Source organism: Rhagoletis pomonella, unplaced genomic scaffold, assembly GCF_013731165.1.
Source record: "Rhagoletis pomonella isolate Grant_MI unplaced genomic scaffold, Rhpom_1.0 Rhpom_scaffold_00001, whole genome shotgun sequence".
NCBI lineage: Eukaryota > Metazoa > Arthropoda > Insecta > Diptera > Tephritidae > Rhagoletis > Rhagoletis pomonella.
The window spans coordinates 70,005,605-70,017,946 of NW_023458555.1; the positions used below are offsets into that span (position 1 = coordinate 70,005,605).

General features: G+C 37.7%; 2 protein-coding genes across 2 annotated transcripts; one reads left to right on the forward strand and one right to left on the reverse strand.

The window, feature by feature from the left end:
* Positions 1 to 132: 132 nt before the first annotated feature.
* On the forward strand, positions 133 to 5,289 carry LOC118747396 (nose resistant to fluoxetine protein 6-like; the record flags this gene model as incomplete). Its single annotated transcript, XM_036481448.1, is given in 7 exon segments — positions 133 to 253; positions 316 to 470; positions 1,017 to 1,349; positions 2,879 to 3,072; positions 3,153 to 3,278; positions 3,373 to 3,715; positions 4,783 to 5,289. Coding segments are annotated over 7 exon segments (1,455 nt in total), but the record flags the coding sequence as incomplete, so codon positions are not given.
* A 367-nt stretch (positions 5,290 to 5,656) lies between these two features.
* On the reverse strand, positions 5,657 to 11,674 carry LOC118733018 (nose resistant to fluoxetine protein 6-like). The gene is made up of 9 exons (XM_036462176.1): positions 10,630 to 11,674; positions 10,324 to 10,562; positions 8,779 to 9,002; positions 8,474 to 8,697; positions 8,004 to 8,376; positions 7,754 to 7,922; positions 7,480 to 7,673; positions 6,944 to 7,406; positions 5,657 to 6,885 (listed from the first exon to the last, which is right to left on the reverse strand). The coding sequence occupies exons 1-9, from the start codon at positions 11,672 to 11,674 to the stop codon at positions 6,418 to 6,420; spliced, it is 3,399 nt and encodes a 1,132-aa protein (XP_036318069.1). The 3' UTR covers positions 5,657 to 6,417.
* Positions 11,675 to 12,342: the final 668 nt, after the last annotated feature.

Here is a 12,342-nt window from a genome sequence, read left to right on the forward strand (position 1 = left end):
CCATATGTACATATTTACATATTTATATTTATATGCTAGGTAATGGCTTAAGTAATTGCTTGCTATTTTTTTTTTTTTTTGTAAATTCGAATATTTTGCAGTGTTGTGCTATTTCTGTTTATTTTGCTGGCTACATTGAGCACCGCCTATCATTGCTACTTGATTTATGCGTCGAGAAGTGCCGATGATGTCTCGAAACGCGCATTGCAACAAGAAACATTGACAATCGCATTGTTGTCGTTCTCAGTTATAGGTGGGTGTGATATTTGCATATCTGTAGATTGGATGATATTTTTTTTTGTTTTCATATTGCAGAGAATACGAAGAAACTGTTTCAGGCGAGTAAAGACCAGATGGGGCTAAACTCGATAAACGGCATCAAAGCAATGGCAATGTTGCTGATACTTGCCGGGCATGCGCTGTCGTTTATCTATGGCAGTCCCACTTATAATGTGGCGTTCGTAGCAGAGGTAATAATAACGACTAATGTTAATTTATGTACATACATACATACGCATAAAAAACGAGTTTTGGTTTAATCGCTTGAAACCGTTAGCTTTAATGACTATTTCACAATTGTTTACTGAATGCTTGACATTTGTATTAATTCACATACATATACATATATACAGTATTGACCAATACAATAGCACCCCCCATTTCAAAGTTATTTCTTTATTTTTAGGAATTTTCAAGTAAAATACAGTTCATTCTCCAACAAAAACCATATAAACCCAAGTTTTAGACTTTATAGAATTCTAAAAAAAAAATTCAACAAATTTTAAATCTTTTAAAGGGCTACAAAAAATTCGACAAATTTTCACCCAAATTTCAAAATTTTTTCTTAGAAGTGCTAGAATTTTTTTCGGTATTAAGAGATATTGTTTGCCATTAATAATTAATTATTTCCCCTTAGGGACTTTGAAATGGGGGTGCTATAGATATGCCCAATACTGTACTTACATATTATATATTTTTTTCTAATTTCTCTGTTTGCAAATCACCACACATCTTAGCAAACGAAATTCCCCACATTTGCATTCCTCTACAATTCCCTATTATTTGTGGATACGTTTCTGTTGTTGAGTGGTTTCCTGTTCTGTCGCATTATGCTGGTCGAACTGCATCGTCGTCGTGGTCAAATAAATCCGTTGATTTTGTACATTGGCCGCTACATTCGCCTAACACCGGCCTATATGGCAATTATCGGCTTCTACATGACCTGGTTTCCGAGCATCGGCAGCGGTCCGTTATGGGCAGAGCGCATCAGACGTGAGCAGGAGCGCTGTCAGGCGTCATGGTGGCTTAATATACTCTATGTAAATAATTATTTCAACACGGATAAGTTTGTAAGTACATACTTCTATTACGCATATACACTTGTGCTCATATAATTAGGTCACCTTTGAGAAAAATTGATCTAGTACGCTGTTTTTAATTATATCATCACTAATCTTGTCATGAATCAGAAAGTAACTGTAACTGGAGTATATTCTCGAAGAAAAACCGGCTAAAAAGTCGTTTAAGATAGCCGTCTACGATTCGTTTTCGAGTACTTTTTCGAATCGAAAAAGCATTCTTATGCGAATATAATATATTATAAAATATTGTGGTTCAAGAAAAATTTCCAACAGAATGAAAATTTGTTCTTGTGCTGACAAATTACTACAAGCTTCTTTTACTTGAACCCTAAAACTTCTGGTGCAAGCACCACATGATGAATAATATTTCTGGATAAAAAGTGGATTTTATCTTACTCACGAAATACCTCTTCAGGCAGTTTAATATTATTCAGTTTTTAAATTACTTTCGTACCCTTGTAAATAAAATCACTCTTTTTAGACACACGCGTCGTATGAGCAACATTCAGTACAATTTTCACGATTCAAGTCTACCTAATCGATTGTTTATTTTTTTTTTTTTTAGATGTCTAAACTGGTTGGGTGTCCCTGCTCTTAAGTTTACAGTAAAACTCTTCAATTGATCGCCTTTTTGGCCCATGCTGATTTTCATGACGCGATCGTGTTTTGACCAACAAAAAAACCAATTCATCATTGTTATGCGGGAAGAAAAATTTCGACCTAGCGATAATTTTTTTTTTGTAATGTAACATTTTGAGGTTCTGTGCTCTTTGTTCAAGATAATGGCCGGTTTTAGATCTTTCCTTCAATTAAAGGGATTTTTTTTTAGACTAAGAGCCGTTTTAGGAAGCAACCTTTAACTTTAAAGCTCACTTTATATTTAAAGGTTGTATTAAAAATAAGGTTATGTCTAAAGTTAAGCATTTCTATTATTGGTTTTTGTCGTATGTATGTTTCTTTGTTGTAAACCAATATAAAATCGATGATATAATGCTTTACTTTAGACGCAATCATAAAAGCAACCTATATATATAAAGTAAACTTTAAAGTTACAGGTAATTGAGAAAACGGCCCCAACTAAACAAATTGTATTCTATCTATGCCAGCTTTAAAAATTTTGGTCAAATTCCCTCAAGCGCAGGTAATTTACTAATGCCATGTTTTTTTTATAATATTACATATTATGTTTTTGATTAAAATAGTATAGCTTGAAAGCTTTCATTAATTTTTCACAGAAAAAGGTATCAACTGACCTATTGGCAGCAGCGCAATAAGCACCTTAAGTAAGAAAATAATTTAGTTAAAGCCTCATTTACAGCTTACTTTATTAAATTTCAAGACAGACAAATTCCCCGGTTCTATGGTAAAGTGAACCCCAGGTATCGTTTGAGTAACAGCGTCAGCCTTATCAAACAATTAGCATCTGACATCCTTACAACTATTAACTATATCCCTTTTTTAACATTATCCAAATTCTTACATAAAAATTTAAAGTTTGCCTCTCTTTGAATTTGTAGTGTATGTTCCAATCGTGGTATCTGTCTGTCGATACGCAACTTTTCTTCATTGCGCCAATTTTCATCTATCTACTATTCAAAATGCGAAAATATGGCCTTCGCTTGCTGATTGCAGCTGTCGTTTGTACCACAGTTATTCCATTTGTGGTGACATTTGTGCGGCACTTGGATCCAACTTTGTTGGTCTATTCAGAGTAAGTAAAAAAATTCGAATGCTGCTACTTAAATAGTATGTTTTCGGCAACTTACTTACTTTCATGTTATATTTTTGTAGCGAATTAACCGACTTGGCCAGTAATAAATATTACATTGGTTATTATATAAAAACACATATGCGTGCCTCGTCTTATTTTATCGGTTTGTTGACTGGTTATGTCGTGCATATTATGCAGGAGCGAGGGTAAATATAACTAAAACTATATAAACAATTACATATAAAATTATGTAAAAAAAAAAAACAAAAAATTGCATACTTTAATTTAATTTAATTCCAGCACAAAACTACGCTCTTTGGTTGTACGCCTCGCTTGGTTTATTTCGACTTTGATCGGCGTTGCAGCCATGTTCTCCATATGCCGGTTCTACCGGAGTCCATATACATACATAGAGAGTTTTCTTTATGCCGGATTTCATAAATTAGCTTGGAATTTATCGGTGGCGTGGTTGGTGATGGCAGCAACAACAGGCCACGCCGGCTGGTTGCGTAATTTCCTAAGCAGTCGCTTCTTCGCACCCATCAGTAGACTTACCTATTGCGCTTATTTGTCGAATGGCATAGTGGAGTTATATCACTCGTCGAGTCAGCGTTATGCCACCCATCAGTCCTATGTGAACTTGGTAAGGATAACTTTCGGTAATATAACCTCTAAAAGTTTCTCGCGTGGATGATAATATTGAATTGACTAGATTTCTGTCTAGTTAGGAAATAATACCCGGTGTGGGGTGGTTATGCAAAAGTGAAATTTTGTGTGTTTACATAGAGTAACGCCCTTTTGTCGTCTTGCTCCAAGAACAGTTCTCTTACTGTTTTACGCTGTTACGCTATTATTCACATCAACTAAAGTGCGTCCATTTTCAAATACGACCTTGGTGAGTGACCTATTTTCCTAATATAAAGATGGTTGCCGAAACGAAAAATTATTTGGCTTTAGTATCAGCGTATTTATGTTCTAAGGTTTACGTCCCCATGCGAACAGGGCTTAAATTTTATGTAGGGTAGTATTCTCGGATGCTCTTTATGCCTACCAATTTTTTTCGAGGCCGTTCGGAAAGGCGGAAGTGGTGACCTAGTAACCTAAGTAATCAATGTTGAAAACTTTCTATAAACTTCGTGAAAATTCAGAGTTTCAAAAAATGGTCACCAAAAGTTCAAATTTTTAAAACAATTTTTTTTTTATTTTAATTTTAAATTTCGGAGAAACTTTTTCTATAATATTTCAAATTTTTCTTGTGCAATATATTTCGTTTTGCGAACCCTATGATTTTTTTCAACTAGTTTTTATTATGTAACATTCATACAAAAGGAATCGATTTTCTTCGAAATTGCTACAATATTTTCTATAAACAAATAAAAATTCAAAAATCGGGCCTGAAGAATCTCTTCTAAATTGTATTAGTTATTTTTAACTCAATTTTCCAGTTTCAAACCACTGTGATCCGGCACGATATTAATGTTTCATTTGATTTTGGCTTCCTTGGAAAATAAATTCCATTTAACGACTTAAGCGACCAACTTGGTACAGACCGTAAACTGAGTTTTTTTTTTTTATAAATTTCGGAAAAGCTATATTATTTACTTACATATGTATGTAGGAATATACATACATACATATGTATGTAGATCAATGATATTTGCATCATGTGTAAAGATCAAATTAGCTAAATAATTTGTATTTATCTTTTAGGAGAACGACATGTTTAGTCACACGATAGACACATTCGTTTTGGCCTTTGTGCTTTGCCTACTTTTTGAATCGCCCATACATGCCTTGGAGCGGATATTGTTGCGGAAAGCGGGACGTCCTGAGAAACGCACATCGTCCACGGAAAATCGAAGTCCTAGCACGTCAGAGGAGCAGGTGGCGTAACGAAGTAGTTAAATACTCTAAATACAAAAATAAATGGTTTTCTACTCAAATTTTTTTTGTTTATAAATATTTTATAGTACATAGTTCTAAGTAAGTATGATAGATACTCTTACCATGTATTTTATGACATACATATAATATTTTGTGATGATTACATAGCGTTTAGTTTTGAGTTTTAGGATTTTATACAAACACACATGAGAAATATTCATATGTACATTTGTACATAAATACTAGGGCTGTGCGATTATTCGATTACTTGACCAAGGTGGTTAATCAGTCTTCCGGTTAATCAATTACTCGATCAATCAAGATTTTGATTACTCAAAACGACGATTAATCGAGTTACTTGATATATGATTACTCAAAAAAATTAATTTTGCTCGTTAGATGAGTTTGCTTTGGAAAATGCTTATTTTCTTTCTTACATTCTGTACATAAAAAAATTTTTTTTTGAAAACAGAAACGTTGTTTTCAAAGTATCAAGGAACTTCAACTGCTTTATATGTAAACAGTACTTTGAAATGTTGATTACTCATAAAGCAAATTACTCATATATTTTTGTTTTTGGTTAATTAAAATCTTGGTTACTCGAGTAATTGAACTTTTGAGTAATCACAATTTCCAATTAATCGAATAATTGAGTTATTTACTTTATGATTAATTAAAATTTTGAATAATCAATTAATCGCACAGCCCTAATAAATACATATTTATTGATGAAAATGGGTACAGGAATAAATTGTAAAAGTATAAATTTTTCATAGTTGTCTAGACAAATAACTATACAACTAGGATGTAATAAAACTTGCCGCACTATAAGTCATACATAGTCTCTGATCGTGTTGTTACAAAAATTGTCAGGAAGCTGTATGTTATCCAAAAAGAATTGTTGTATAAAAAATACTAGTTATGCTTTTCGCTAGGTTAGATTTCAATGAATGAATTGAATATGTGCTCGTGTATTCTTAATTAAGATTAAAAAAAATAAAAAATGTAAGTAAATTTTTACGAAAATAAATATATACATAGTAGTATGTATGAATGTTAGTTTGAAAGTAAATTTAATAAAATTCGGGTTCGTTTTTGGGTTCGTATTACCAATTGTTTTGACTTATCGTCTCATCTTTCAATAATGGGCTGGATCACAAAAAAAAAAAAATCCAAAATAATTACGCATCGAGTTTTTAAAGAACACCAATCCAAACAATGTTTGTTCAAAAATAGTCCTGGGTCTATACATACGAGTAGGTGGATTGCCTTTATCAAATTTTAGTCTACATGTTTTCGGTTTTGCGCCCTAACAATGTAATTTTTGTAACTGGCCCCTTTTTATTCTGACCACCATTTTGTTTCTTTTTAGTGTATCGCATGCCTTATCTCTAATGATTTTTCCATTGTTGTCTTTTGTTTCTACTGAAATAGCATCTATCAACACATTCTCCATTCTGTCTAATCATCGCTTATTCGTCGTCTTCTTCGTGTATAGCTTGGTACGTTTTCTTCTTTATCATTTTCTGGTCGTTTTTTAATTTCATCATTCTCAGATAACTCACTTTCTTTATCTGCAGTATTTTCCTCCTCCTCTTCCTCTTCCTCTTCATCCTCGTTCTTATTCTCCTCTTCATCAGTCACTTCAACTTTGTTGTTCTTTTCCAACTCTTCCGTGCTAACTTCAGGGTCATCATCTCCCACGTCATCTTTAGCTTGATCAATTTGCTCTTCGTTATCCGCTTCAGCTTCAGGTTCAGAGGCCTCAGCGCCCGTGCCGGGTGCGGCTTCTTGTTCATACTCGCGCGCCGTACGTTCTACAAATATACGATTTATTACAACTTTGCGAATATGTTGGGCAGGCACATCGATTAGAAAAGCCAGTGCTAGCCCACTGATCAGAATTACTGCGATCTCATTAAAATTAACCTGTAAAATTTTTATGTTAAACGTCTTTTCGTAATTTTATGGAGGCTCCTGAACTTACCAAGTCACCTAGATGATATTTGTGTGGCTCACTTACACCAGCAGTGTTGTACAATACCACCACATAAGTCATCAGCTGTATGGGGAACGTTATGCGTGAAAGGAAGAGCACAGGTCTCATTGTGGTAAGAAGGTGCAGCACAGAGTTTTCACCCCTTGGAAACATAAAAATACACCAAGCTACAGATAAGCTGAGTATTAGCGGACACCAAGCGGCATAAGATGCCGCATCGCCAGCTGTATAAACGAAATCGGTGCGCATGCTCGCCGAGGGTGACCAGAAGCACCAGAATAATCCCAATGAGGCGCACAGCCAGCCAACGGGTATGAGTTCGCTGGCGATCTCCAGCACACCGGCTTGAGAGCGATGTAGCAGACCAGTGCCGATACCAAAAAGATAGGGGGTTGCGCGACTTATCGGCGAAGAGATGAGCAAATTGGCCGTGCGGTAGAATTTGCTGACGCTGTGAAAAAGGAAATGAAATGAAATCAGAGGCATACTATTTGTGAAAAAATTTCAAGTCCAGGAGAACTCACTTCATGCCATGGAACAAGGTCGTCGATAGGTATTCGCGTTGTGTGCGAGAGTAACGCGCTGCCACAGACATCGCATGCAGAGCACCATAGATGAAGAATGCAGCATCTGCATCGGTGTAGTAGAGCCACACGATCAACGGTCCCAGTATATAGAGCTGAACTTCAAGAGCCAATTGTATGGACATAGGCGAACACTACAAACATTTGACAAGTGTGTGTTTTTTTTTTATAATACACCAGACCCTATGGAATTGGGGACTACATTTTTACTCACAGTCTCCTCAAATTCAATTGCATTCTGAACGCTAAAAAAGTTTCGCCACAACTGTTGCTCGCACAAACGCGTATTTTGGCCGATCAAATTCGTCCAGAGCGGTCCGGCGCCAAGCAGTGGAAGAATATATGTTTGGAACAACAACACCGCATACAAAGTAGGTAGGTATCTAAGAATACGGCGAAGAGATCGAGGATGCGTTGGTAATTGGACGGACCAAGCTAGGGGTAATCTAAAAGTGCCTGCGTACCTTGTGATCTTTAAAGCCATGCGCTTTAACAGCTGAATATGCGATTTTTGTTCCATTTCTTCAGCCAGTTGATAAGCAATCAAGAAGCCGCTTACCATCAAAAGCATATCCATGTAAACCATTGGTGTGCGGAACAGGATGCTCTGTGGTTTTTCCAACGCCCGAACCATAATATCCCGATTGATGATGGGAAGATGTCCAATCATAATGTATTTGAGGCTGACATAGAGGGCGAATGTGGCGCCCAGTTTGAGCACATTGAAGATCGGGAATTGCGTTTCCGAAGAGTCGCTGCCAAGCAATACAGAAACTGTGCGTTGTGGTGAGAAAGTACTGACGGTGTCCCGAAGCACGGCAGTGAGAGACTGAAGTACTGTATATGTATGGGTAGATACGTAAGGCAATGCTATAAATATATGTATAAAAAGTGATCTAACCGCTATAGGATGGTTCTGGCTTCCCGTCTCCACTATCAGTTTCCAGTGTTGTTTCCCTAGCTATGCCATCTTCCGCTGCATTCTCGATTTCCGTTGAATCAGTAATCGCCTCCACTGTACTTTCGTTTCCTTCGCTTTCACCGTTTGAGTCTGTTTTAGTCTTCTTGAATTTACTAAGTACCCAGACTTTTATTTTCGACTGGTATTTATTGAGCAATGAACCAACGCATAGTACCACAAGTCCACCAATACCGAATCTACATATGATGTGTGTATGAAAGAGAAACTTTATTAAGATCTTTATGGTCCACTTATAAACGTGAAAACTGTTTACATACATTGTCAGGGCGAAATTGCGATCCTTTTTAATGAGTTTCATGAGCTTAACATTTGATCGGGTGTAGCAATCATTGTCACCGACTTCCACATGAAATTCTATACCTGTCGCATTGTAAGCACGCAGATTCGATTCGACCATTTGTTGTACTACCTCACTGCTGCAGAGGTTTGGTATGCAAACGCCCCAGTTGGCGATGTCGTAGCGTGGAGCGAAATGACTGGGCTGGTTGGAAACAAATGATCACAAAACAGTTCAATTAAGTTTTAAAAAGAACTTCGTGGAGAGCCTTCTTCGACATTTGTTGAATTGTAACATTTTTTGAAATGCAATAACGGTTCTAACCCCAATACAAAGTTTTGTTAAGCTAACTTTACTCTTGAAGAATACTAGGGGGTTACAGACTATATTGTCGAACATAAGTACATAAGTAGGTATAAAGACGAAATGAGAAATTTGACCTCTACTCACGCAACTATTTAGCTAAGCGATGGGTCTAAAACAGTGTTCGGTATTGAAATAGAAGATTTGCGCTCAAAGGTAAACCGTTCTTACTTGTTTCTTCACCTTCTCCCTCACTATCAAAAGCCGGACAAGCTATCATTAAACGATGTCTTATGATCTTATTCACAAGGTCCACACATACAAACATTAAACAAAAAAAAACCTATGGATCAAAGAGTCTACAGAGAGGACTTGAGCGGCATCCACCCAGAGACTGTCACCATCTTTTGAACTTTCATCCCGTGAATACCCTCATCGTAGTTCTATCGCCAGCTAAAGGAAGAGTTTCAGTTGCCTCTTGCGACTCCACAGAAACGTTCTTTTAATGTAGCGGGCGAAAATCTTCTCTCTGACATACCTAGCAGATGTCCAGCTTTAAAGGGACTCTACACAATAATACATATTTCTTCACCCCGTTAACCCCAACTGGCTAACACCACCCTCCTTCTGATCCGGCCTCGTCAAAGCCTTAAGTTTCCTGGGATTATTATTGGTTGAGCTTAATGGCGACGACTAATGGCTTGAACTATGTAGATAAGCAAGGGTACGTAAGTCGTAAAGTCTCCGGAGACGTCCACGAAATACCAAAAAGCATTATGCTATTTGATGTGGAGTTTGACTCTAATACTATATGCACCTTACGGATCAAAAGATCAGCCCAGTACTGTCCCGTGGAATAGTCCGTGGCTATATGAAAATTTAACGAAGATCTTAGGTAACCCGCTGTGGCTGAGTGGCTAGAGGTGCATACTACTCCGTAGTACCGGGTTAGATCGCTAGTAGGCGCAACATCTAAATTAGAAAAGGTTTTTTCTAACAGCGGTCGCCTCTCAGCAGGCAATGGTAAACCTCCGAGGGTACTTGTGCCTTGGAAAACCTTTTCATAAAAACCATTTGCTGTTCGGAGGCGGCGTAAAACTTAGGTTAAAGTGTGTGTTAAAGGTTAGTGTAACCGTTAAAGAATTTTTCGATATTATATAATTTCCTCAAATGTTAAATACCACCACTCATACAGTTGTATGTATATAAAATATTTGCTCACATTTCCAAAATGACTTCGCCAGAGTGCGCGCCCCTGCGCATAATGTAGAGGTGCCCTCAGCTCCTTTGTTGAAGTTTGCATTTCAATGTGTGCCAGACAATATTTCCCGCGAATGCGAACCGGAATTTCCGGTGTTACCTTCACCCTAGCTTTCACCTGCATGCATTGGTCGAAGTCTCCGAATTGGTTGATATTGCCACGCAACAAACCTGCACTAATTTTTCCCGTGGCGTCCAACACTAGAAATTTAAGAATAAATAATTTAAGGTCTAAATAAATGGCATAGATGTGTTTGGGTTCACGCACTCTGTAGCGTCCAAAACTTATTGCCACGCAGCTGTCGATGAAATATCTGCAATTGTTGTCTGCATTCGGTGTTGGTAACATGGTCTGGATTCAACACAAAGCTAGGCAGTGTATGCAATATGCTTTCGAAATTTTCCTGAGACATTGTGGTGGTCGCCTCATCTGAATTGCCGTTCTGCGGGGAAGCGGGTTCTTTAGGTTGACGGCGTATTGGCTTTGCTGACTTGCTAATGGGAAAGAAACTGTTGAATGGCCAACGATTGAGGTAGGAGTGCCAAGACTCAGTATCATCCGGTTCAACGGCTTCCTGTCGCTCCGTGCGTTCATTTCGCTCACTCAACCATTTCAACCAGTCAATAATGCCGTTTGATGGTACTTTCTTCTCAGCAGAGCTATCTTCTTCACTCGTCGACCTCGGCTGCGGATCGGCATCGCCTCGGTCACCACTTCCACCACCAAAGAGATTTCCAAATAATGAGCCAAAGAACGTTTTCGACTCTTCGCTTTGGTTGCTTTCATCGTCTGCTATTTTGTTCTGTTTCTTAGTAGTTGAACGTTTTTTCTCATTCATCGGCGTGGAGGTGGTGGTAGCGCGTCGCTCTTTGTGAGCCACGCGTGCACGTTTGAACGGCAGCTCTTCCGACTCTGCCGCTTCTTCGTCCATTTGTCGGCTAGCGTCATCGTCTGGTTTTCTGTCACCGTTGTGATCATCATCGTTTTTGTCATCTCCATCATTTTCGCTGTCGTCGTCGTCGTCGTCATTTTTCTCCTCCTCATCGCCAATGTATACGCGTTCTATTTTATGAAATTTGAATTTCTTCTCGAATGGGCGCTTTGTTGCTATTGGTTTGATGGCATCGGCGACGTGCCCAACACCAACACCACCCTTAGCCGCCCCATTGAATTGTAAAAACTCATAGGTGGTATGCGGGAAGACGAAGAATACCAAAAGAGCACAAAGCAATAGCTTTTTTAAATTGAACATTGCTGTGTTGAAAGGTGGCCCTACTGGACTACGAGCAATATCTCGGCGGCGATCAGTCATATTAGTTTAATATGTATGTATCACTTAATGGTACATTTAACTCAAAACATTTGCCAAATTTGCTGCGCTTATCGTTTATACATATGTATCTAGGTAGGTATGTACTTGCAAGTGTAAATTTAAATGAATGCATGTGGTACACATGAGTATGTATGCATGTATATGCGTAAGTGTAGAACAAAATTCCAAAGGTTCGTTTTCGCTCCGTCGCTCCAATTATGTACTGAAATCACTAACTTAAAATTTCGTAAAAAGCACTGCTGCGATTTCAAATCAAAATCCTTGTACTTTGCCACTTAAAATTAGCCAAAAACCGTTTTTATTACAGCCCAGGAACAAAGGCAGTTTATTTATGTTATTTCGTTTGCTGACAAAATTTTCTAAAAATATGCACAAACACTGTCAGTTTATATAGTAAAGGCCTCGACGTCGGTATCGGCGCGCCCACTTTTGCTGATGACTACGAAGCGTTCGATTCGAAATCTCAAAAGAGACTGAACACCACACAGCACTCAGCGTGAAAAACGCATTTTTGAAATTTACTTATATGTTTAACTCGGTGGTTTTTGGGCTTCAGAGCGAACGCCTAATTTATTTATGCGCTAATAATTTGTTTACAATTGGGCTGAGCAGAAGGTGTACACGTGTACACCGCCACAAGAGAACAT